The sequence below is a fragment of the Priapulus caudatus genome, unplaced genomic scaffold (genome assembly GCF_000485595.1).
Source record: "Priapulus caudatus unplaced genomic scaffold, Priapulus_caudatus-5.0.1 Scaffold497, whole genome shotgun sequence".
In the NCBI taxonomy this organism is placed as follows: Eukaryota; Metazoa; Priapulida; class Priapulimorpha; order Priapulimorphida; family Priapulidae; genus Priapulus; species Priapulus caudatus.
In genome coordinates this window covers 187,903-214,699 of record NW_014577558.1, presented here as the reverse complement: position 1 = coordinate 214,699, position 26,797 = coordinate 187,903, and the positions used below count along the sequence as shown (strand labels likewise).

The window sequence follows — 26,797 nt, the reverse complement described above, 5'->3', positions numbered from 1 at the left end:
GTGAACATTTATGTACACTAGATACCAAGATGGGAAGCTTGATAGGTGTGAAATGAAGCAAGCGTCGAACAAGATTTTTAATCCGCTTTCCTACCTGTCCTCTTGAGTCTGTATTCATGTTGTTTGCTGCACCAGCACAGCGCGGCGCGCGCGTTCGGCTGTACTTGTGTGTTGCAGATGAGCATTTGACCTGCATTTACAGTGTTAATATGCGAATATAGAGTAGAAGAAACATAAGACTTGGTAACATTTCTCGTGTTATTACCCCAGATCCTCGCCAAAAGCGTGAGACCGTCGGACAATAACCGGTGATATTTCGCCACCGCTCCCGACAAGAAATTTGGCTTTTGACCAGACGTAGTGTCAATAACATTACCTCAACTAATTCGCCAGAGGCTCGGGTACGTGTGGTACCTACACACTATCTAATGCAGCCTAATCCCGACTATATGCTATGGTCTATATATTAACGTGTGTAACCAAATTAATTCTATGGTGTGGGAAAAGCGATAGGAGAGCATGTGCTGTTATATGCATAAAAAGATAGAAAATGATGAATGCGACGTGTGTGTGAACTATCATGGGAAGTTTATATTACTATCACTGATTATACCTGGATCACACAACTGGACAAGGCCAAAGGCCTAGAAATAGGTGAAACCTACATCAATGACAAAGCTGGCATTATCGAATGCATTGCTGATTGTACGCGTCACGAAATGGATGAAAAAATTAACGATGCTAGCTTTTTCAGCTTTATAATGGACGGGTCAACAGACCATGAGGTGATGAGCAGGAAAGCATATATGTTAGATATGTCCACAAAGGAAAAGCAACAGAGATGTGAATGTGTTTTAATGTTTCAATATTTTTTGGGTCCAGTAACATATCATTCGGTCTGGTAAAAATCTATTTTTTACTGGACCGAATGTCCAGTAAAGGATTTTGTCTTTTGGCGAGGACTGTTTACCTTTTTTTTTTTATTGAGACGTTCCAAGTGCCTGTGTGCAGTGCCACCCTAACTTAGTACTGTCAGATTTTGACTAACACTAAAAAATACTGAACTACCAGAATTGCTCACAGACAACCAGATTACAAAATCTAGTAGTCCTTTATGACTACCAGACAAAGTTGCTTAATTTTTAACACCATGCAGGGTTTGAAATTAATGCTCGCACACTCGCAAAATGCGAGTGGATTTCCGAAGTTGCGAGTAGAAAATATAAGCACAAGTTTGCATTTTTGTGCGAGTGACATGTATATAATCTGTTGTGATGACTATTAAAATCCAACATCCCATATCCAGGCATTTTAAAAGTAACAAGTTGTCAACATAAGTCATAACGGAACTAGACCAACAAATTTTTGCAAAATTATAAACACGTACTGTCTACAAACTGAGTAAGGATTATAAACCTCGCGCAATCGGCCGCTACCAAGAGTATTAGAACTATCTTCACGCTTTGTAGCCTGGTTTAATAAAGTCATCTCAACATTATATAACATCTATAAAGTAACTAAAAAGATAACATTTTTAATTAAAGCGTTAGCATATTGTGCACTACAAAAATAATTATATTAAAAATGGAAGTGTTTCGGATTTTGCGAGTTGAAATTTGACCCACTCGCTAAAAATTGCGAGTGGTTTCAAAAGTTAAATTCTACCCCTGCCATGCATATATGTATATATATATATATGTATGACATAACTGTATGCATTTAAGTAGTAAGTCCCATCACCAAGTAATATAATTTTAAGCAAGTTTATAAATCATGCATGCATGTAAAGTTACAAGTCGATCATAGACTCCTTTGGCTATAGTTTACTTAAAGTTGCCAGTTTTTGCAGCAAAATGCATGTATACCTACTGTGAGCTCCTGTATGTTGTAAAAATTCACTACAACTCATTTGTGTTGCTACTTTCATAACATTTATTCAGCAAATCTAAACAGTCTTATGAAACTAGTACTTTCGAATGTTTACAGTGTTTACACATCCGGGACACAGCCGAGCGATCACAATTTTCATTTTAACAGTTCTTTTCTATGATAAAACAAGTTCTAATTTATTATTCGATGTTTGTTTAGTACAAAATTTTGAAATTTCTTTAAATAGTAATAGTAAATAATAAAAAAAATGAAAAAAATATTTCCACTTTTTCACAAAATATAAGTAATTCTTTTCACTTTTTATGGTTAAATTGCTGCATTATACTTCATATTTTACTATATTGTTCGATGTGAACATACACTCGTGACGCATACATAGCCCATAGGAAATAATTAATGTTCAGTCTGCGAAATTAACCACTGGTCCGGTATCCGAGGCCGGTAAATTTTCAGTGGGGCCAATGAAACTGGTAAATGAACAAGCCTGATGGGCCAGTGGAAAAAAAATGGAGTAAATGGTCTATTAATGATATTTCAGCTTCTTTATGTGATGAATGATCAGTCTGAGAATTTACCGAAATTCCTGATATTTTGTATGAAAATTTACCGATATTTACCGATAGGGCATCATATTCCCGATCAGTAGGGGAGTAACTATAGTCAACACCATGCGTGTTTGTCGCCGCTAGAGGTCGCAACAACTTCCGGTTTCCGGTCCGGTTCGGTTTCTTACCATAGAAAATTCGTGACGTAATCACTTTAAAAGTAATTTATCCACCGTTAAATTAGGTGTAACAAGATTTTCTTGAACAACGCCTCTGATTGAGTAAAGGGGCTATAATGTCACTGCAGTTAACAAGGCCTCTGATTGGGTAAAAGGGCTATATTTTTACTGCGGTAGACATAACTATTTCCGAGTATGATGGCCAACCTTACACAGCGGCATGACTACTATTACTAACATGACTAATGTGACATCAGACGTGAGTAATCACGTGACGCGATTGTCACAACACTTCTTATTGGAGTGTAGAGATTTCGAATATGTATATGTAAACCCATGTAGCAACATTATTACGTTCTAATTCTGACAAGTTTTTTTAAGTACTTGAAGAATCTAAATATATCTATAATATATTTATGTTTGACTCAGTTATTTTGACAAAGTAAGTCAGTACACCTTTTTAGATGTCAAGACACTGTAGCAACAATGACCTACCCTGACGTTCAGTGGCATTTGAGAAAATTATAAGCTATTAGGCGCGTTCACACTGGCGGGAATTAGCGGGATGCAAATCTCGGTTTTTGCATCGCGATCGAAATCTCGAGATTTTTACAAGTGTGAACGCAAAAATCTCACTACGTATCACAATCAGCATCGCACTGCAAATCGCACTTTAGCCTGCGATTATTTGGGAATTAGCGCGATTAATTGCACCGCGGCGTGTGTGTGAACGCTCGCGCAAATAATCCCGGTATTTTCTATCCCATCAAGAAAGGAGGGTTAATCGCCGATCTCAATTCAATCTGAAAAGATGCAGTCTCGACTCTGTACTAACAATACGATGTGTTTACGTAAATACGTGCAGACGTAGAGTAGCATCTACGTTAACGTAACAGAGCTAGAGTAGCATACGTTTTAACGTAACAGAGCTAGACTACTACCAACGACTGCACTGCCGTGTACGTGGAATCGAACACCGAACTCGAATCCCGGTAGTACATAATTCGGCTTGATATCAGGCATGCGCAGTTCGATTAATAGAATTATCCCGCTCGGTGATTAGCGAGATATTTCCGCCTGTGTGAACAAGGGCACAATTATCTCGGTATTTCCATCGCGATTAGCATCGCGGTTTTTCTTGTGTGTGAACACGCCTATTGTTTCTAATGAGCCATACGACGCACGTGATATGTCTGGCAATAACTGTAACGATAAAAATACTTAAAATTGTTTGTGATTGCTAACAAAACAGTCACGAGTCGCTTAATGAATAAATAATTGCAGCCTGGCATTGGTAATGTTTTCATCGTCACATGACAAGAACATTTCATTGTGAAAATTAGGCTGCTCAACTGTCTTTGGATTTCGAAGGCAACTGTTGAGCAGACTTTTTCACGTGTTTAGGGAAATTTGATTTTATAAGATCTGAGGTATTTATTGTGCAAAGCTGCCTAGCTAAAAGAAAACATTTTGTTATTCTAAGCACAGGACCTCTAAATCAATGGTTAGCTCGTCTAACATTCAAAATTCTAGAGTTTACAAGCTTAAAAAGTCCGCTATTGTGTAGCAAGAAAGGATACGAACTTTGACCTAACGTCAGTCCTACCTGTAGTGTGGATGTGCCAGTTGCTCCGATTTGTTGACGCTGAATGTTACCGTTAGTCGTTTGTCTATGCAGTCTAATTTGGCTTTTATCGAGACAGGTTGGGACTTGGAAACCATGATAATGTCCCGATTAGGCTGTGGTGATGGTCGCGATTAAGGGTGAAGATATTTCTAGTCGCACATGCGTGTCTACTTGTACGTTACGCAGTCTGCACTGAAAACACGCACTGTACAATGTACAATATACACAGCGTTTTTAAAATACACAAGTTTAGCTCTAAAAAATGTTTTGTGAACTCATGATATTAAGAATCTACGGAGAAGCTGATAATTGTCATTAAAAGCTTAGAATCATTAGTTTGTTGTGAAGAAAACATCGTGTGTAACTGAGGTGCTATCCCCTTCATCTGAGTACAATAATGTGTGTAGGGATACTAGGGAATATTTTTGCAGGGACACATATATATATATGTCATATAAGCGATGCACCCATTTATCCAAGGCCTGGTAAAGCGGGGACCAATGTAATACAATTAAACTACGTTTAAAAAACGTAAAAAATAAAATAAATGTGACTGCTTAATAAACGTCAGGATTTCTTTTAATTTGCAGGTTCTTGTTAAGCGCACTGACTCAGAATTTAGAATTTTCCCACCAGTGAATAGGAGCAAACGCCCTGCGCTGGCCAGGGAAGTGGCGGTTCTCATGCCAGCCCGTACCTGCGGCGAGGCGGCGTCGTCATGACAAGTATGGATATAGTGCATGACGGTTGGTTGACAAAATCCCCCCCAGAAAAAAAGATTGGAAAAGCGGTAAGTGTAACTTCACTCGAGTATTGACACGCGTGTCTACATGTTTTTTATGTATAATTTACAAGTTGAAATTTAGATTTTAGAGCTTATTAAACGTTCTGCATTTATAATTATATTATCAACAGTTGTTTTAAAACATGGAGTTTAATCTTTTTTCCCAGAACACTGGTAGTTTTGTCTGCAAGTATTGATATTATAATATTAGTAAAGCAGCTATAGGTGTATACCTTTACTAGTGCACCTGTACTTTATACTTTTACTTGATTTCAATTTGCCTAGTGTGTAAGGAAATTCGTTGATAGCTAATTTCTCTCACATTAGCATGTTATGCATGTTTAAACTACATTTGTACATGTATGTCTGCTTGTGATAGGGTTTGTTTCAGCTGACAGGTTTGACAGGGATATTAGGACTTTAAACACTTTATTTGCCCTCAAATTCATTACTTGTATAGTAGTCGCATAGTGGTATAATATACATGAACAATACATGTAAACACATTAGGCATACTATTATATATAGTACTTATGTTCAACGAAATACAACCACAGACGTGATTACGTAGTCCCCTTTCTTTAAATTAATATTAGGAGACTCGATATATGCAGGCTTTTACTTTTTAGTATGCCTTATTAAAACACATAATGAAACATTTGCTAGCCAAAAGTTACCTACGTTTTCTCAATTCTAGCTTAATGAACTAGATACCACAAAAGTTGCATAAGACTTTCAATTAAGTTTGAGCCTGTCTGGTGTTTTGATATTTTTCGTCTTTATAGAGTTTAATCTTTGAACCTGTGTCATGATTTTATCAATTTATTCCTCCAGTTTCACATGACTTGACTAGTTTTTAACGAAACAAATGTACAGTTGAAACAGGTCTAGTAACAGCACCAATTGTGCGAGAAAGCCCATATATGGCAGGCGTTCAGATGTGTTTTAATCACAGATATATCCTTTGTGTTGCTTGTTGATGAACGTTCGATTCAACGCAGAATCACGATTCAGAGCAGAGATTATTTCAACAACACGTAGTCGTAGAAGCTTATTATGTAACATCTCGTAACTTCTGATAATGAGTCTCTCAGTGAAACGCAGAGCTACAAATTGCTACCAAATCTCGGCCATCATCGTTGTTTATAACACCAGCCAGCCTTCAGGCCAAACAATTACATAGAGTAGGTCTGCCTGCCTGTTCGTTTACTTCGTTCGATCATGCGTCTAGTTATGTGAAACTACAGACCCAAAGTACTTTCAACGTACATAATGAGTATACCTATCAATACACCAAACGTTCACAGCATCAAAAGTTAAATGTTACCAATTAAATCTGTGAAATTTTTGAGATGTTTATCAAAAACTCGTAGATAATATAGAAAAAAACTAGTAGACAATATTGCTCTGTAGATTTTAAATATTTTGGGGGTTGTTTTAAGTCGTACTCCCTGGCTTGTATATATATATATATGATGCGATATAGTTAAAACACGTTCAAAGTAAACCTTATATATACGTTTCCTTTGGGCGTGTTGCTTGATGGTCGAGTCACACCACTGTACGTTTCTTGAACGTTCAGAGGTATCTAATCAAGAGCTCATAATAGAGAAGAATATGACACCGTTTTAACAGCGTTTTGCATAGTTTTCAACTTGTAAATGTTCTATCAATATGTGAATAAATATATTCAAACTTTACTTTGTTTTCGTCTATGATTCTCCCTTAATCATATGACACCACCAATTTACCTGAAAATCGTATGTGTTCTTCAAAAAAGTTCTTTGAATACGACACGGTTTCACACAGTTTTTCCAACAATTCGCATCTGAGCGGTGCATCGTGAAAAGGACTCGGGATGACAAATTTGGGGGTCAAGGGTCAAAGGTCAAGATTTGTAAACGGATGGGGAATATTTCTCCCTTAACTTAATGTATAGGGGGAAATACGGAATTGCGGCACAAATCTTAACGGCTCGACTTATGCTCTTAATATTCGGTGTATAGTGCGATGGGCAGGAAACCCATCACCAGTGCGAAATTGGCGGTCACAGGTCAAAGGGCAGGGGGGGAAAGGTCAGATATTAGACATTTTCTGAGGTAATGGCCTAAGCCCTAATGGACAGAGTGAAAAACTTTTTTGTCTTCAAGCGGCTGACCTAGGGACCAGTCCGATTTTTATCACTTACTTGAAGGCATGAAAGTGCTTTTTCCACTCGAACTGGCGAAGATAAGTGTCCTGATAACGCTTTTGACGCGGCTCAGAGGAGGGTTAACAACATCGAGATTCCTGACTGCCCTCAACTGACGTCACAGTCATGAGCAGCGCACTCTACTCAATCTAGAAATCCCAATAACGCCTATGGTCACATTTAGAGCCAAAAAGTCGGTGCGGTGACCGAATCGCGTACAGCAACGCAAGGCGTCACGGCTGCAAGGTCGTTGGAGTCGGAATTGCCATCTGATTTTTTTAATTAATTCCTGACGCCCCTCGTTGTCTGTTTTTGTTTCTATCTTTATCCGATGTGTTTCAAGGCTATGTTTGTTGTCAAATTAACGGGCAAATATTTACATGATTTATTTACAAACACATTTAACAGCGGGAGAGTTAACCCTCTAGGTTCTCTAAGGGTTATTTGTCAGCTAAATTTGAGGTTATAATTACGCTAACATAACAACAGTTCGATGGTTTCCAATCACCATTAGAAATGAATATTCAAAAAATGTTTGTAAAACTAAACTACTACAGGCTGTTGATTATCAAGTGCGACAGGTGGCGGCCACTGCAAAGCCGCACGATCTTGATAAGTTGCGCAAGAACCACTTTTCCCAGCGCCAAGGCTACCAGACGCGAGGGTGTTTCTTTATTTACCTTCATTTAAAAAATCAAAAGGATTGTAATCATCTTATCAAACGACATATATGTTTCAGTATTATAAATATGGATAAATTTGCCAACTAAACATGAATTATCGTTCAGGTTGGGTTTAAATAGCCTTAGGTATAATAGTAATTGCGACTTTGTGCGCGATCTAAGCCCTCGGGTCCTGGTACGTGCAAATAAATTGTCAAATACGCAACTTTTTCGGCGGTGCAAGCACGGTCGCGGGGTGTCATGGCGCCGTTCAAATTTCGTAGCGTTGATGTGTAAATAATTATAACAATTAAATTAGGTATTTGGTAACAAATACGTGTGGGTATAGACGATTTGTTATACAGTAAGTACAGTTGTATGCAGTAAAATCCTAGAGGCTACTGTCCCTTTAAATTAGGTATCTGGTAACAAATACGTGTGGGTATAGACGATTTGTTATACAGTAAGTACAGTTGTATGCAGTAAAATCCTAGAGGCTACTGTCCCTTTAATAACAACAAATAATTTTTACAACAATTAATTTTTTTTTTTTTTAATAGGGTTAGGGTTAGGGTCACAATGCACCATAAAATAGGAGTTTCAGGCACGCGATTTGTATTAACCAATGGGATTTGGGAGGTATGCAGAATGCAGAAGGTTGCTGAAATGATGTGTACGCAACTGCGTATCTGCATATCTGCACCTAACAAAGGTGTCACTACGCACGCCTTCAATGATACGTTTATAACCGTAGCAACAGACCTCAGATGAGCCCAGACGCTCTGCGGCTCTTGTTCACTTATTGATAGAATATTTACAAGTTGAAAATTATGCAAAACGCTGTTAAAACGGTGTCATACTCTTCTCTATTATGAGCTCTTGATATAATATATATATATAATATTATGCAATATGCATGCATACATACATGCACGCACGCATACATACATGCACGCACGCACACATGCTTGCTGGACGGAAGGATCAAGCATATATATTATGCCGTGTACAAATTCACTATATATGGCAATAAAGCTGCAGTTACCGTAGTCGTTTTCCACCGATATGCTAGGCAAATGACAAAAGCGCGGAGTAAAAGCAGAAAGCTGCATGTTTCTATCTTTACTGATGGCGAAAATCCCAGTGAAATACTGGTACAACAAGAGTGACTTGGCCAGTTTGCGCGCAGTACAGCAGAGTGACCTCACACTTGCCAAACAAATTTATAGCAGCTAAAACAGGACATGAAAACACGATAAGATCATCGCAGTCAGGGGGTTTTCACTCACGCCCTGGCGGAACCATTTTAAAAACCATCGCTGCTGCGGTGCATGTAGCTGTGAGAAGTAAATGCGTACACTTATCCGTCCGCGTGTAATTGAGAATTTCTTGGAGCTAATCCAGTTCACGGCCTCCTACTCCCTATACTAGTCTACCCTCGGGTACCGTTTCTATGTTGTATGGAAGCAGTCTGCTTCCATTCAGTATCACGAGAAGGGGCAGGTGAAGCTATATGAAATAAATCATCTACCTGTCTATCCGTATTAACCCGTGTTCATTTTAGATCGTTAACTTTCACGTGGGTGGGCCTTTGTATAGCGGGGCTGATCTGTTCAAATCTCTGAGCAGAACAAATTTTTAATTTACTAACAAAAGGTTGCGTGGATATGTGTAGCCCTACTATACTTAAAATATTATATAATACTTTATGCCACGAATATATCATAACTAATTGTTGATGAAATCATGAAACATTTTAAATTAACATCTGGATAAAAACGAGTAGTCCCTAGCTTGCTCAGGACGATGATAGTAGAATTATGACTATTAGTATTATTGACTTATTCTTATTTGATATGGTACATGTACTATTATATATATGCAAAGATGCGAGATGCGAAGGAATGAATTTACCGGTATCGGTATTGATGATAAGCGTTCCATTCCAATCCGATTTGTGGAAATATATTTTTTGATGGAACTTATTTTAATTCTTAAACTTTTAATGTTGATTTTAGTTTTGACAAAGATCAAATATGTACGTGTGGTGGGGGATTAAGTGTGTGCTCGAATTGGGTGCGCGCATGTGTGTGTGTGTTCTCTATAGTTGTACACCCTATACTTGTACATGTAGAGGCTGGTTCATGCGGGATGCTGCGGTTGCTGTGCTTGCCAATCCTAGGGATGCTAATGTCATATATGAATTTCACAAACGTTGAGTTTGGATATGCTGTGCTGCCTGTATGACTTACTACTTGCTGTACAATACTTGTGTGTGTTGTGTGTGTGTGCATACGCGTGTGCTATGCTATGATAAATCTATCATCAGTATCAATCTTCTCCTCAGTAATATACATGTAACGTATCATCTGATTATTGGGATTCTCATTTAACAATTTCATATAACAGGGTTTAATTAATGTGAAATGTCGTCGTATATACCAGTGTTTCCCCTTACCTGTGTACTTGTACCTTGTGCTTTGTACCTGGCCAAAAAGGTTCGAGAGGTGGTAAAGGTTTTTTGGTATATGTGCGCGTTTCGAGGACCTATAGCAAAGCGAGCACCGCTGGGGCTCGCCCAGCTAGGGCCCCCCCCCCCCGGATAAAATTGTGAAAAAATTGTGCAATTTAGTGCATTCTAAGCTATTCTGAACACATTGTATGAGACTTTCCAACAGTGATGTTCTTTTTAAAACAGTGATTTTCGTCAGCGAGGCGGTGTTTTGGACAAATTCCTGTGTGGCGGCTGAGAATTTGAGCGAGGCGGCCCGCCTCGCTCATGTCAATGCAGGGGAAACACTGATAATACTATGAGTTACTGTCGAATAACAGATGTATAATAACGGGCAGGTGTCAGCAGATTAGAGAATTATTAATTAATGTATCTGTATAATATAATTGCAGTTTAAAATAACACAATGTCTTGCCCATGGATACATTCTCTCGTGCTACATCATAAATACGTACATTATATAAACGCGTGTGTTTCGTAAAGAAAAATGCCTATGCCATGCCTAAATTTAAGAAAAATTTAATTCACTTGCAGATATAATGTCTACAATGCACTCGTGAGGCGTAGTGATGTGCATGCACAAGTTATGGTAATGTGTGCTATAAGCAATTAAGCTGCGTGGTGATCGCCATATCTATCCTTATATTAGGAACAGTGCCGTCTTTGTGAGATTCGGCTGAGATTCTCATGTCGAACAAACAAAGTGCCATTCTTCTCTGTTTTTACCCTAGCCGGATCTCATTCTGATATCTATGCTGTTCACGAGCTGTGGAAGGCCTCATTATTATATCGAGGTACGCGCGCTCGTACGTGGGTGCCGATGTTGGTGTGGATGCGCCTGAATTGCTCTGCTACTGCAGGCAATTTAGAATGACCCTGATGATGGAATAAATTTAAAACGGGCTCATTCAGTTGACATAACAGCACAAAAAGCATTTATCAAAGAGCCATGCCAGTAGGCAGGATAGGGTTGGGGTGTGAATAGTGTGTGATTATGAGTCATGCACAGTGGAAGGAACTACGTAGCTGCCAAAGTGGACAGTTGCTAAGAGCGGTACTTCTGTAGTTTAGGTGTTTTCGTTTGTACATCGAACGTACAGTTGCGCAAAAATACAGAACAGGCGAAAACCTGCTAGCGCGTTAATGCTGCTAACCTCTATGAATGATAGTTGATGCACACGATATATGAACCACGCAGTGAAAGTCGCTAAATTTCCCAAAACTATATTTTTCGTTCTTGACTGGTTTGTTTATGTTAACCCTGGATACCGAGGAGGAGCACGTGCTTTGCTCACGTGACCAAAGAAGAGAGATACTAACTTGGCCGCTGAATTACGCTGGACCATATTTCTGTTTTACTAGACGGTGCGCAGGCAGCTAGTAGTAGTATACGTTACTGTAATGCATCTATTTTTTTTTTCACGACTCGCCGTGCTTGTGCTGCTCATGCTCATGCCGTGTATACACATATACGAGTGTGATTTTCTGTTTAAATGTTTCGAAGAAAGTGGGTGGGGCGTAGGAGAAGGTTGGAAAATGTGCCAAAGTTTTCAATGTAATTTGTTGATATCAATTCAAAGCTTATAAAAATTGCTTACTTGGTGTCACTTAAACGTGTAGGCAACATGGTAACGTTTCTATATAGTGCTTATTCATATTAGTCAATCGTAAAACTCATGTATCGTCATGGTAATATAGTATACAGAAGTGAGACATGGTTCATATGACTCGCACCGTTTTCTTCTTGTTGTCTAGTAGTTCGTATTAGTTCACTGAGAAGTGAGACATGTTGACATCACCGATCACTTTCTTTTAGCAGATGCTATATTATCTGTGTGATATCTTCTTCTTGAAAAAATATCATGTCTAAGCTTAAAGCTATGATGTTTCATTATAAGGCGATTTTATTAAAACGGGTTTCGAGACTATAGAAAACATAGATACATGCTGTTATCAAGGTGCATAGCATGTAACCCCAATAACAGTAAAATCCCTGTCAAGGCGATATTCCAGATAAAAGAAATACCACACTTACTAGTAGTGATGTGTTTTTAGTCTCGCCCATCCAGTTTTGATATACAAGAACGCTATTTGGCTTTGTGCAGTCTCTTTTCGCTAAGTAGACGGCTGGCCTGGGTGGTCCCTGAACCCTGACACCCCCTAGGGTGAATAAACCATTTTAAGAAGACAAATTGAAAAAAAACGCATATTATCTGCGTGAACAGAGGAATGCTGTCTTGGAAAGCCCATTGTGATGTAATTAAGATGGGAATTTACCTGTTTTGTGGTCATGTCTACCTGATGAACATCAACATGATCTTGCTATATATATGAAACGTATCTAAGCATATTCTGGAAAGCTATAGATCCTCAGGGCGTGAAAAAATGCAATACCGCAGCACTTCAGAAAATTAACCCCGTACGCTTTAAAAAATATATAGTATAAATTCTCTATGCGATCTCAGAAGGGAACAGTATACTCCAGGCTGTGAAAAACAAAATTTGTCATAACAATAATCTTAACATGAACTAGTTCTCGTAAACCGGACCTCGATCTATACCCTGTGTATGAGAAACTCGTAACTACCATGTTGCTATCAGGAGAAAAAGATAAATGTTAAAGGCTCACAATGCGCATCCAAACGCTAATTTCTCCAGTACTAGACTAGCAAATACTTCGTGTCATGCATAATCATACTACCTTATGGCAAAATAAACTCTAGTTCCTCCCATTTCACTGCGCGTTGTCTTATAAAAGGTATTTTGAAAATACCTCCAATGCTGAAATTCTCCGATGTTGTTGACAGTTTCCCCAATCCCCAAGCAACCGTGCAGCGGTGCGGCGGTACAGCGGTACGGGCGCAGCAAAGATAAAAACATGTGACGTCACGTCACCACTTCGAGGCTATTTTGTTTGGGAAAACAAGTCCGGCGTTTGCCGCCAGAATGCCAGTTTTCTTACCTCTTTCTTGTGGGTTTTAAGCAAACGCGCAGTGAAATGGGAGCAACTAGAGTTTATTTTGCTAATGTTTAGAGTAATTTTGTTTCTGACATCAGACCCCATGTTTAATGTATTTAATTATTTAATTATCAATAGAGGTAAGTTTAAGTTATGCTACATACAAACTTATGGGTCAATAATTGCTAGAAATTTATTTTAAAACAAACCTGTCAAATAATATTTGCTTACAACGTCAGTATACTGCCACTAATCGCGTAACGATGCAATTTTGCGCATTAAGTTTTTAACGGCGAGCTACAGATCAATAGAAATTTTTATTTATTAATCTAAGTGACGATGTAATGCAATATCCTAAATGTCACTATTCAGGCCGTACCCAGGGGGGTTATTTGGTTTCTGTAACCCCCCTTGGTTGATAAAAAAACAAAAAGTATAGTTTAAACCTAGTAACATGGTTTGGACCTACAGTTGTTTACTCGGGTCTACTCGGTTACATTGGGATCTAATACAAATAAATGTATTGTGATTACAAGTGGGTATAACACAGGCCCGTAGTCAGGGCAGGTTCGGGGGGTTCGAAACGAACCCCACCCGAGCCCCCCAGGCAAAAACTTTTTTTTTTTAAATTTGCAAGAATTTCACCTCCATTTTAGTGTAATAATTGCAAAATCTCCATCGTGCGAGAGGGTGAACAGTGAACACCCCCCTCCCATACCCTCCCCCCGCTCGGCGCTGTCTTGGCTCGCCTCGCTGGTCGCTTCGGCCGCGAGCAGGGGCGTGTACAGGGGGGGGGGGGGGGGGGTCCAGGGAGTCCGGACCGCCACTTGCTCGCGCAGAAAACGCATCTGAGGGGTCTAATTTAAAAAATTTCTGGGAGAGCCCCCACACCCCCCTTCGGTGCTCGCAACTTTGGGGGGTTACGGTTCGACCCCCCCCCCCTGGTACAAATCCTGTACACGCCCCTGCCGAGCAAATTCGCCAACATTTGAAAAGAACGAACCCCCCCCAATATAAAGCTGGCTTTACACGGGCCTGTAACAGGTGTCAACTAGTCAAATTTAATGGGATAAAAGTAAAGGAACAGTAGCCTCTAGGTTCTAAGGGTTATTTTCAGCTAATTTAGGTTATAATTGCCGCTACATAAAAAGTTACATGGTTCAATCACCATTAGAAATATGTTTTTTTAATGTTTTAAAACTAACGACTACAGTTTGATAAAACGACGGTGGCGCCACTCAAAGCGCACGATCTGAGAAGTTGCGCAACAACCACTTCCAGCAAGGGCTACAGACGAGGGTATTTCTTATTTATTCATTTAAAAGCAAAAGGATTGTAATATCTTATAAACGACATATAGTTTCAGTTATATATGGATAAATTTGCCCCTAAATGAATATCGTTCGCGTTAAATAGCATTTAGGTATAAATATAATTGCACTTTTGTGATTAGCCCTCGGTCATTTACCTGCAAAATAAAATATGCAAATACGCAACTTTTCAGGCTGGGGCAGCACGGTCGCGGGGTGTCATGGCCGCCGTTCAAATTTCGTAGCGTTGATGTGTAAATAATTAATTAAGTATCTAGTGACAAATACATGTGGGTATAGACGATTTATTATACAGTAAGTACAGTGTATGCAGTAAAATCCTAGAGGCTACTGTCCTTTAACTTTTTGTGTAACCATTTAAATCGTAATTTATAACTTTTTTTAATGATAAAGACCTCATTGTGGCTTGAAAAACTACTGAAACACTCACTACTGCTAAACAGTTTTACTGTTAACACTATAATTTCAGAGTCACAGTCATCATCCATCTAGTAGTCTAGATTGATAGGATCACAACCACGGAGATAATATAGTCATAATTTCCCCACAGCCGAGCGAGTTTGTTACAAATCTCCTTTTATTTCATTGATGTTGATATTGTTATGGTGATATAATCACTGTTTTTTGTATTGAATTCAACAGAACAATTGAAGTGAACTAGATGCAGGAAATAAACATCTAAGCATGTTAAAAACCAAAAAAATTGCCGGACTCTCCCCCACTCTGACATGCTTCGCTGGCCTCGGGGCGAAGGCTTCGCATCGCTTTTGTAACCCGGGGGACCCTGTCGCCAAACCTCTGGGTGACGGCCTCTGCTATTGGCTTCAGTTGGATTATGTATGTTACTATCATTAATTTATTAAACAAATTGTCCTTTGGTTAGATAGAAGTTGGGTATAAATGTACTAATTGTACTTGCATGTTGTCATAAGCCCTTAATTTGAAATGGGTAAAATGATCGTCCGACGGTGTCATGGCAGCACCCAAAATTGCTTATTTTAAATATCTGTCATGTTGACTAACAAAAGTGAATGTTTGATAACAGAACTGTGTATTGAGATGTATACCATTTTAATGCAGTAAATGCCATAATATTACCTCAAATATTAGAGTATTGTTTTTCTTTATGCATGTTGTTTTTTACTCGTTGTGCACGCGTGCAAATTGCACATGTAGCCTGCATGCACGTAGTGTCTGCATGCTATATTATGAGGTGGCTATATATAGGCTTGCACCTCTACTCGGAATTTAATAGCTTGCTGTATGCCATTGCCATCTATAGGGCAATAGGGAAAGTACAAACAAGTAAGGGTGTTCATCTCATATCCGTGTTACGCATGATTCATGATTTTTAGTAGTGCTGTGGGTCGTATTAACATGGAATTTGCATAGTAGTATTAGTACGTTTGCTTATTCCTTGTGTGTCATGTTATCAATATTACTCCAACAACGCTGCACTGTTATGTTATTATTGCCATCAAATGCGACTTAAGACCGTTTTTTATATAGGCATGATTGAAATTCGCAGACACCAAAGTGTCAGTTGGGAAGATGCCACCCGATGTCCTCTATGTCCCTATGTTCATCTCTTATGTATATTCACGTACGAAATGAACATACAGACATATATATCCTCGACCATCGTGTGATAAAACCGGTTAGGCTTCGTTTTTTTTTAATCATTTATTTTACAATTAGGTACTGCAGTGATAAAGATGATTATTAAGGTAGTTTTCGGCTTTGTTGCATGTTAGCTAGGGAATATTTCATGGCTTTACGAATCTTTAGCATTATATTTATAACCGTGCAGTTAATTATCTAACTCCTATTTCGTATTCATGAGCATGCATTTAAATTGCTTGACTATAAAATAATGGCATTAAAAGAAGGATGCAGAAATATTATCGTGAACCCTGGGAATATCATTTCTACGGGTACTAGGTTAGTAACTATTTGAATCCTGTTTGTGCAATAGTCGTGTTCTGTATATATATACTTGACAATTTTGCAAAATGTTCATCCACGATTTACTGGTGCAAGCATGATAAAACACACAGAACCCTATAAAGTCCATGCATATCCCATTTATGCGTTTGTAAATTGTGATATCAAATTGGTTTGAATATACCAATGGCGTACATAACACGTGTATTGGTGTTTCCCATTTTTTTTAAATGTTAGATTTTTTTATGTTTGTATGGATAGTTGCAAAGTAAAATATTTCATATTAGACGGGTAAACTATCATGAGTATTCTGTATATCAATCTGTCTAATATAATTGTCCTTTTTGTTTTTTGAAATTAGTACAATTTAATGTCTAATACCTTTTAACATAAATGAAAAATGAAAAGAAATTATTTACCTTGCTTATTTTATGTTAAACATATGTTCGGGGTATATTTGATATTTAGAAATGTTTGTTTCTTTAATATATTTTGGACTAACCTGGCGCAAACTGATATTTCGTGGCGGGTATATGGCAGTGGCGGGTGGCGGGGAAACTTCAACATTTATGCTGCACTATTAAAAGAAACGATTACTTTAAAAACATTTAGCTACGCAGTTGTTCGTTTTGTCTTGCATTGCAATGCAGCAGGCTAAGCTCAAAGAAATGTTTGAATCATTGAAGGAATAGGCATTTCAGCACAACATCAAAAACTATCGATTTGTCTCTCTGTGTATGTAAATATTCCCATATCAATATTCGTTTGGTTTGTATTACATAGGCATGCAGTAGCGTGCGTCAGTTACGTGTGACTGCATGTAATTCTGGTAGCATGAAAGGAATATATGAAACTTTAAACTATATAGCCTGCGTGGATTTTGTCTGATATATAGGTAGCTCGGCGAAATCCACGACATACACTCGCTTAAGGCAGTATTTATAGAGAGTAGAATGTTTTACGGTAAATGATTTATTGGCATTGTCGCAGATTCGAACTATTTTGCCAAATATTATTGAGTGTAGATGAGATCAGGAGTGAATTATAATATTATTATTCACTCCTGATGACATGTGTAAGAAATGACTCATTGGTCGTCCCTGCTGACAGGATGGCCTGTACGTTAGTGTGGTGGTGTCTGCTCAAAATGAGCAAATACTTTTTAAACCTAAAAGTTATAGGACCCTAAAAATCAGTAAGTTATTAATAACCGATGTGAAACCATGCATGCAGAGAAATTGCTTTCCCTGAAGAAGTCTGCCTCCTGTTTTACGTTGTCTTATGCTAGTACTTATGCACAGCACGGCATAACAGAGCACAACACGTACGGATTCATTACACATATAAATCACCATACATTTTTCTGGTATTCTGAATATTTTTCATAATAATTACAGTGTGTGTGAGAAATAATGACCAAATCCTTATTACTTTTGTTTGGAATTTTTTTGGAGCACGTCAAATTCAGAACTGTTCACTGCTTATCTATATATAGCTTATGCTATATAGTGCTGATCTATAATTATAATTTTGTCAAAGCAACTATTAATTACAGCCCCGTGTACACAGCATTGCTTTAATCTGTTTTATATTAAGTACACTTGTATGCACCTGTTTGAACGAAAATTACCTCAACATCCATAACAATTAACATATGGAACATTCATAATAGAATATACCAAATAATGAATGCTCTTAAAAATATGCTAAAATTTTTGCGAATTTTATTATATGCTCACCAAACTGGGAAGAATTCTAGTTGCAGGAGTAAAATTGAGTTTTGGTTAAGGCTGCCCAACAAACTCCCTGTCTACAAAAAGGGCGTCCGCAGTAAAATGCTCTAGCCTTAAGTTTAAGTCAGACGTACTCTCAGTTATGCTCTCTCTTCAATTCAACGTTTGTTTGTTTGTTCGTGTGGATTTTTGATTATACGCGACACCCGAGTCGACTCTCCTCCCTGGAATTGTACAGATTAATTTTCCAACACATGTAGTAGTACCAGGTCAGCTTTTACTATTGACTGACTCCATTTTTATGTTTTAAGTCCTCCACCGACTATCGACATTATTAGTCACTTGGAAACGCCCACGGTAGTGGATTTTTTCTTGACTAAGATGTAAGAATTTAGAGCGTACGTAGCTGCATGCATTTTGCGTACGTGGCATTCGCCTAATTGCAATTCAAGTCCGGTAGTCACGTTTTCTCACTGCTGTAGGAATCGGGAGAGTGCTATATGATCAGAAGATGCGTGCTCGTGTTAAAGTGGGTGTAGTCTCTTAAGTATGTAATGGCTTTTGCGTGTATTTTGTGCTGGCTGTACAGTTTCATTCATGTCCGTTCCTATCGAGCTTCCTCCGACCAACTCTTTCTAAGTAATGTGAGCTTGCTGATTCGAGGAAGGTTGCCAACAGACAACCCTGCTCATACTTGTATATACGTATATATATATATATATATATATACGCGCGCTCACACTCATGCACGCGTTCAGGTTGCCTGCGGCAACTGAACGCTGGCTATAGTACTAGTGCTACCTCCTACCATGCTTTTGAATTTTTCCCACAAGGAGTCCGATTTTCTTCAAATAAATACCGTCACTGAGTTTGCAATACGTAGAATGCGGGTTTTTTGTGGTTATTAGCTGGGCACGTCTCATCCCATGCAGTCTCTTTGTATATTTCACCGATGCAATGCACGCAGCTGCAAATTGCCTTCGTTTTCTAGTAATAACAGTAGTATCAAAGAGAAGGAATCATTTTGCCGATATCATTATTACTATGTTTTTAATGCACTGTTAGTATTTTTATAAAAGGTACCTTCATCATAGAACACGGGAATGACAAAGTTTCGTATTTGATTTTGCACGAGGAGTGATATAACAAAACTGCATCCCCTGTAGGGTGGGTGGGTAGGGTAGGGTTTGGCTGATAATTTATGGTTTCTGCGCCAAAATATTGATCAATCTCCAGTACAACACATAAAGACAAAAGTGAATTTGCTTTAAATGTTGATTAGATTTAGACCTAACAAAAAATAGTTCCATCTGACTCGATCGCCATATCCCATATATATGGCTGCTTCCCTACAGTATGTATATGATACATGATATATGTATTACCGAAATTATCTCACCATAAGTGATATGCCATGGATTGCATAGAGGGACATATATATATGCACCCTATATATATTAGCCAGCCATCAAGGCTTTGAGTACATCCGTGTAAGAGTCTAGCACACTATAGAGCACATTATTTATTATTAGCAATTACGGTGATACATGAATTCCACTACATGTAAAATTGTTTATGCAATCTCCTCTATTCAGTCTACCATATATAAATATATATATATATATAATATATATATAATATACTGAATCTGATATGGATGGTTAATGATTAATGCTAAGATCTATCTTATTCATAATTGGGGATTTTAATAGCCTCTTAGGCACATAAAATTCCTAACTACTTCATTTTTCCACTTTCATTTTTCTTTATTTTGCCTCACACACTGTTTCCCTCTTTACCTCTCATACCTTTCTCATCGTCCTCTACTATACTTTCGTTAGCTCGCTCCCTTCCCCCCTCTCTACTTATATATATGTGCGTGTGTGTGGTGGTATTGTGTGTGTGGTGTGTGTGTGGTGTGTGTGTGCGTGCGTGCCGTGCGTGCGTGCGTGCGTGCGTGCGTGGGTGCGTGCGTGCGTGCGTGCGTGCGTGCGTGTGCGTGTCTTTCTGTGTGTGTATAATCTTTAGAAACCAATTCTATATCTTTTCACGAAATTCTCTGTGGAGGTCATTGTTAAATGTGTGTTTAGTGGCCTCTGGTTTAATTGTTATTCTTCGTCTAAGACTCACAGTTACCTGGTATATATTTGTATGCGTATCTCGCGGAGCCACCTGACAATTCCCATGTTAATAGTTCCTATACATCTAATAGTGACATCCGTTAGTGGATGCAGCATGTATTATGTCATAAATGTAACTGTGCCTGTGATTGACATCAAAGTTGTCGGCATATTTGCAAAATGGCTCCCTATGCTCTTGACGATATGCTAACTTCTTTTGATATTATTTCGATTAAAATACAAAAACAACATTTAACATGCCTAATGGCAAGGCTGCATGCTGAAGTGGCACAGATTACAGAAATGACCATAGTTCTATATATTGAATGGGTTATAGCTGGTAAGGGCAAGGTACAGATCAAGGTGTGCTCGCTGTTGTGCACGAGTAAATACTGTTCATATCTCACTCTATACACAAGTTCCTTGTTTACCCCGGGTTCACAAGCGGTATTTAGCAGATATGGCAAATATGTGACGCATTGCACGCGGACTCACATCCTTAAAAAGCCCTACATGTATATTAAGCATCGGGCCTGTCTTTTCTCAGCAGCGTTACGCGTGTGCACTGCGTATATAGGTCTGTGAAACTCGAGGCGTCATGAGGACCCCGTTCTTCGTGAAAGGTGCATGACACGAACACTGTTTTTTTTCATGCGAATCAGTGAATTTTTTTGAGGTTTGACTTTTATGAAGCGTTTCGTGGATTGTTTGCTGGACTGGGTGTTGTGGCGGATGTAGCTCTCCTGCCATATATTTTACTATCTGTATCTCGCAGAAGAGCGAGTGCAAGAAATTGTTGTCAACCTCAGCGTACACTAGTGTGTGACATTGCTTGAGTTATATGGTGTCTTGATATTAGTGGGCATTGCTTAGAGGTCGATAGACATTTACGGTGAGACCTTTGTGTGACACTAGTGATTGTGGCCAGGTATGATATTAAAATGCATGCACGGTATCGCCATGCGGATCAAGCGACCTATGCATTGCCATTTAGATTTTCATTCGGCGACTAAAAATGTATCACAAGTAAGTCTGTCTCTTATTGAAAGGCATCGGGCCCATTTCACCTTGCACTATCGAATTGCAAGATTTCGTTAAAATAGACTGCCTGAACATCATTGCAGTGAATCTTGACAGTGTGTGTATAATAAAGTGTGTGAGTAATCAAGAGTACTGTCTAATTGGGAGTCTTTTAGCATGCAGTGTGTAGGACGACTTTCGAGGAGGTAGAGGCGGGGTTTTAGGTGAATTATTATGTGAGGTTGGTGGCTTTAAATGTCAGTCATAAAATAGAGTGAATGTAGCAGTTTAATAGAGTGGGTGGACTGGTACAGCAGCTGGCATGCATCACTAATATGCATGCATGTAATGCGTTATTATAGCTTGTATCCATATAGTTACTGTGTTATTCAACAGATTTCATTCGTGAAATCACCTTGCTATTTTTACGGATGACATGGTCTATATGGGGTCTTTTTCCTTCGGTCCGCATGCATTTATTTCATGCCAAATGAAACGAAAAAAATGAATAAAAAACTGCCCTTGTAGCGTAGCTTTTGAAGTGCCACTCTTTTGTTGTACCTAGATGCAACAAAAATGTAGAGTTGAATCTCGGTCGCAGGCAAGCGTTCGTTCGTGAGTACTAACAGTAGAGCATTTATGTACACTATGTATTGTAGAATGTTCTGGGTTGAATACAAGTCGACTTGTGCACGCCTGTATGAACAGAACTACGTGGACTTCCTATAATTACTAACTAGTGTGTAATGGCCAATCGACATTGACGTAGCATTGCCAGAATATGGTGCCTAATTATTTGATCAGCAATATAATCAGGACTCCAGGAGTCTATCTCCTGATATAATGACAAAACAATGCAAAAGTAGGATGACTTTAAACAAAGGTTACGTGCATATGCAGGGCTTCCACTGGCGTTCGCCACATTTGCAAAATGGGATTAATAAATATCGGGCGACAGTGTAATCGGAAACGTACGAACATTCAAATACAATCGAGAGCTCACGCAAGGACATCTAGGTTTTAGGAAATTCCCGCGAGACGTAACAGGATCGCGAGGAAATTAATTGCAAATCATCTCTAAAAGCATCCTCTAGAAACGAAGCCATTTGGGTGTGCTCGCTTGATCTTTGCACGGCTGCTTCATTAATCCGCCGCAGTTGCCCTTCTTCCAGAGGTGGCGCAAGCGTTGGTTCGTGCTGCGCCACTCGGGCAACCTGCCTGGCCAGTACGTGCTTGAGTACTTCACCAACCCCTCCTGCAAGAAGCTGAAGGGCTGCATTGACCTTGATCAGTGCCAGCAAGTTGACGCTGGCCTGCGGTTTGAGAAGGGGAAGCAGGACTTCAAGTACATATTCGACATCAAGACAAACAACAGGTAGGGTGGACCTGTAGTTACGTTGATGCTAACCCTGACCATGTTCAACGCTTGTCATTCTGCGTTGTTCTTCCTATGCTAATCTACCCATGTAAATATGGACCCATGACAATCTGCATAGGTGTAGACTTGATCATCTCTGTGTACATGTTGCAGGAAATAAAACGTTCTTTAACCTAAAACCAGATCGGGTGCCCAGCGTTCATGCCTAATATGGTTGTAATTGGCCTTTAGGTTTAGGAGGAGATCCAGCACCCAGGCGTAGACGTTGCGTTTATAGTAAATTTACTATAAAAATTAAAAAATGGGATGACTAGACTTACAATATTCATATTGTAAGTCTAGTCATCCCATTTTACTTAGACTACATTGACTTGCACTTGTTGATCAGCTGTTGGCCTGATATACTAGTAAGGATGCTAGGAATTCGGCATTAGATTTTCTCGTCCCTTTCTACCTATTTATGTCTTCATGACAACAGTTAACATGATGTTGTGTCATCTGCCTACACGATTATTTACCCTGCGCCCAATTAGCCACATAGCAGCGGCTGTATCATCTTGCATTGATTGCCTTATTAATTCCCATTAATATGCAATTAATGGACAGAAGCCATAGGCTGTAGCTAAGTGAGGAATTCAGGATATCTACGTTGGTCTTGTATATATCTATAGTTGTAATTTTAGCAGATTATATCACTTATCGTCACGTCCAGTGACACACCGATTATCAGATCTACCCAGGGGAGCTTGTCTCACACTGGCAGTTTTATTACATTATCAAATTAGTTAGCATTTTGCAGAAGTTGGCTGCAAGACTATCTGCTAAATTGTACATTGTTTCAAGAGTAACACGGTGTTAGGTGTGTGTGCGTGCGTGTGTGTGTGTGTGCGTGCGTGCGTGCGTGCGTGCGTGCGTGCGTGCGTGCGTGCGTGCGTGTGTGTGGTTTGTTATTACCTCCGCGCAAACGGAGGTCATGCAATCGCTCGCGTGTGTGTGTGTGTGTGTGTAGCCACCGCGCGATCGATAGCGCGTCGAGTCAGCAGCAGCCACCAGTGAGCGGCGAGTCAGCAGCAGGCGAGTCAGTCAGCAGCCACCACCAGCGAGCACATACATGTTACATGCTCGCGGAGGTATGCACTCTCCGTGAGTGCCCTCTGTCTAGTTGCGAATTGCATTTGTGTTGTGCATTCACGCTTTCTGAAAGGGCATTGTTGACTTGTAGTGTAGCATTTAAAAGTTGAGTATAAACATTTTTATACTTCACTTCTATGAACCATGTAAACATAAAACAGTATTACTGATAATAGCACTACCGCGTTGATGGAGATAAACACCGAACAATAAACTGTTAGAAATGGATGGTAAACTGATGCATTTTGTAAACGAATAACTTGCCGACCTTTCACACATACTCAGGTGAGGTCGTACAACCCGATGGCCGTGTGGCATTATATATGTGCTACACACAAACAAGCTCAACAAGATACAGTGCCTAGTAGTAGAAAGAACTGGGCCGAACTTGCTTGGTCGTGATTGCCTATAGATCAAATGTCAGGGAGGACTTTGCCAGGCGCTGTTCAAACCAGGCCTTAGCAAGCTCGTGAACAACGAGGCTGAGCTGTACATCGATGATAATGTAACACCACGATGGTTGAAACCCTCTACTGTAGCACTTGCTCTGAGGAATAATGTGGAAGCTCAACTTGACAAGCTGAGTGCAGAATGAGTTTTGAGGCTGTCAGAGATTTCAGAGTGGGCTGCACCAATCGTGTCTGTCTTGAAGCACAGTGGTGAAGTATGTACATATATATGGTGACTACAAGTTGATAATGACGATCATTGCTGCCGTGAAGGTCGACTGTTATCCAATCCACAACATTAGAGGATCTTTACTTTTTAGCTAACTAGTGATGCTTACTATTCGAAGCGAAACCTTAGCCATGCTTACCTGCAGATGTGCCGTCACAAGGACTTGTAGAAGCTTGTTCGGCGATTACCACCAATAACAGGCTATTAGCCTACAGACGACAGTGTTATGGCAATTCATCATCTCCCGGGATTTTCCAGCGAAGCGTGGAGATGATTGTTCAAGGCATTTCCGATGATCGCTGTCTATCTGGATGACATACTAGTGTTGGGGCGCACTCGAAAGGAGGCCTACCTCTACAAAATATTAAAGCGACTACAACCTGCCAGCGTTACTTGTCTGTGTATAACAGCGTAGTGCACGTTTCTGGAGTTTCACGTCTTTTTACAGTGGTAAGGAGCGAAGTGATCTGAGGGTTAGGAAGGTGTGTTAATATTGAGACTATGAGTCATTGTTCCACCACAAGACAGTGACCTAATGTTGCAGGAGCCGCGTGAAACCCACCCAGGAATTAGGAAGATGAAAAGCTTAGCACGCAGCTACGTCTGGTGGCCGGGAATAGATGCTGATATAGGATAACAGGTGAAAGACTGTGATACATGTTAGATCCATCACCAGCTGCTACCATCCGCGCCACTGCACCCATGCGAGTGGCAAGGGCAGCCATTGCATCGCGCTCACATTGACTACACAGGACCGTTTGAGGGACGGATATTTCTTGTTGATGTCGGTGTGCACAGTAGATATATCGATGCCCATGCGGTAACAGCTGCACGAACTAGTACCACACTCACTAACCTCCAACAGGCATTCGCAACCTTAGGACTAACGGTCACGCGGTCGTTTTGGACAATAGTTACTTAGTACATGCTTTACCAGTGAGGAAGCTCAAGAAATTTTACAAAATAAACGGTATTAAGCACACTACATGTTCCACATACCACCCAGCCAGTAACGGGTTAGCGGAGAGAGCCATGCAAACAGTGAAGATGGGAATCAAGAAATTTCAGGGGAACCTAAAGGACCGTCTGTATCGTTTCTTAATTATCTAGGTACCGAGTATCACCACAGACGGCCGTGGGCCAATTAAGCGCCAGCAGAACTATTGCATATTGGTGAACATTATGCAATGTGTACTGGTAAGTATCAGGATGGTTGAGAAAATATGAAAACGGTTGGTAAAAACATGAGAAATCCTCGCTTTAAGAGAAGACCGAGAACCAGGTTGAATCTCCTACTGCCATGCTGTGGCTCGGACATTCTGTGTGGACAATACAGTGTGGACTGTCAACTGTCAAGGGACTCCGAAATGGTTGCCGGATTGATAGAGCAAAAGCAGGGACCGGTAACGGTAGAAGTGAAACTGGAGGATGGCCGTGTTTGGCATAGAGATCGAGATACTCTGAGCAGACATCCAAGGCAGAGTTAGCAGCCACCACAATTAGTGAACGAGGTGCTGCTGCCACGACCGTCACTTGGTTCAATTCCAGGACAAGCATATATGAAAGCAGGAAGTGTAGGGACGGAGGAAAAAGTTGCCGAACAAATCTGTCTAGACCCTGTTGCTGAGAATGTAGCTATCTCAAGTCCTGTCGTGGTGCCGCTATTCTGGTCTGGTAGTAAATCCTCCAGACAGGTTCAATCTGTAGTCGCAGGTCAGCGATTTTATAATTGTAATGTCGCGCGTGTGAGTTATGCTGTTTGCTACGGAAGGATGCAAAATGGCAATAACAAACAATAGGCAGCACATGTTTATTGCATTTTTCTAGTGACTCCGGATATCCCCATATAGCTTGGTTTCCAATCATTCATGTCTACCCATGTTTGTCTACCTATGACTGTCTGTCCATGACTGTCTGGTCATGACTGTCTGTCCATGACTGTCTACCTATGTCTGTCTGTCCATGTCTGTCTGACCATGTCTGTCTGTCCATGTCTGTCTGACCATGACTGTCTACCCATGACTGTCTGTCCATGACTGTCTGGTCATGACTGTCTGTCCATGACTGTCTACCTATGTCTGTCTGTCCATGTCTGTCTGACCCTGTCTGTCTG

At 39.8% G+C, this 26,797-nt stretch overlaps 1 protein-coding gene across 1 annotated transcript in view; it reads left to right on the top strand.

The window, feature by feature from the left end:
- The window catches only part of LOC106811027 (GRB2-associated-binding protein 2-like), a 45,167-nt gene that overhangs the window by 1,645 nt on the left and 16,725 nt on the right, over positions 1–26,797 (top strand). The window contains exons 2-3 of the mRNA XM_014814544.1: positions 4,832–5,031; positions 22,655–22,872. Of these exons, the coding sequence (XP_014670030.1) occupies positions 4,960–5,031; positions 22,655–22,872 (290 nt within the window). The 5' untranslated portion in view covers positions 4,832–4,959. The remainder of the gene's footprint in view (positions 1–4,831; positions 5,032–22,654; positions 22,873–26,797) is intronic.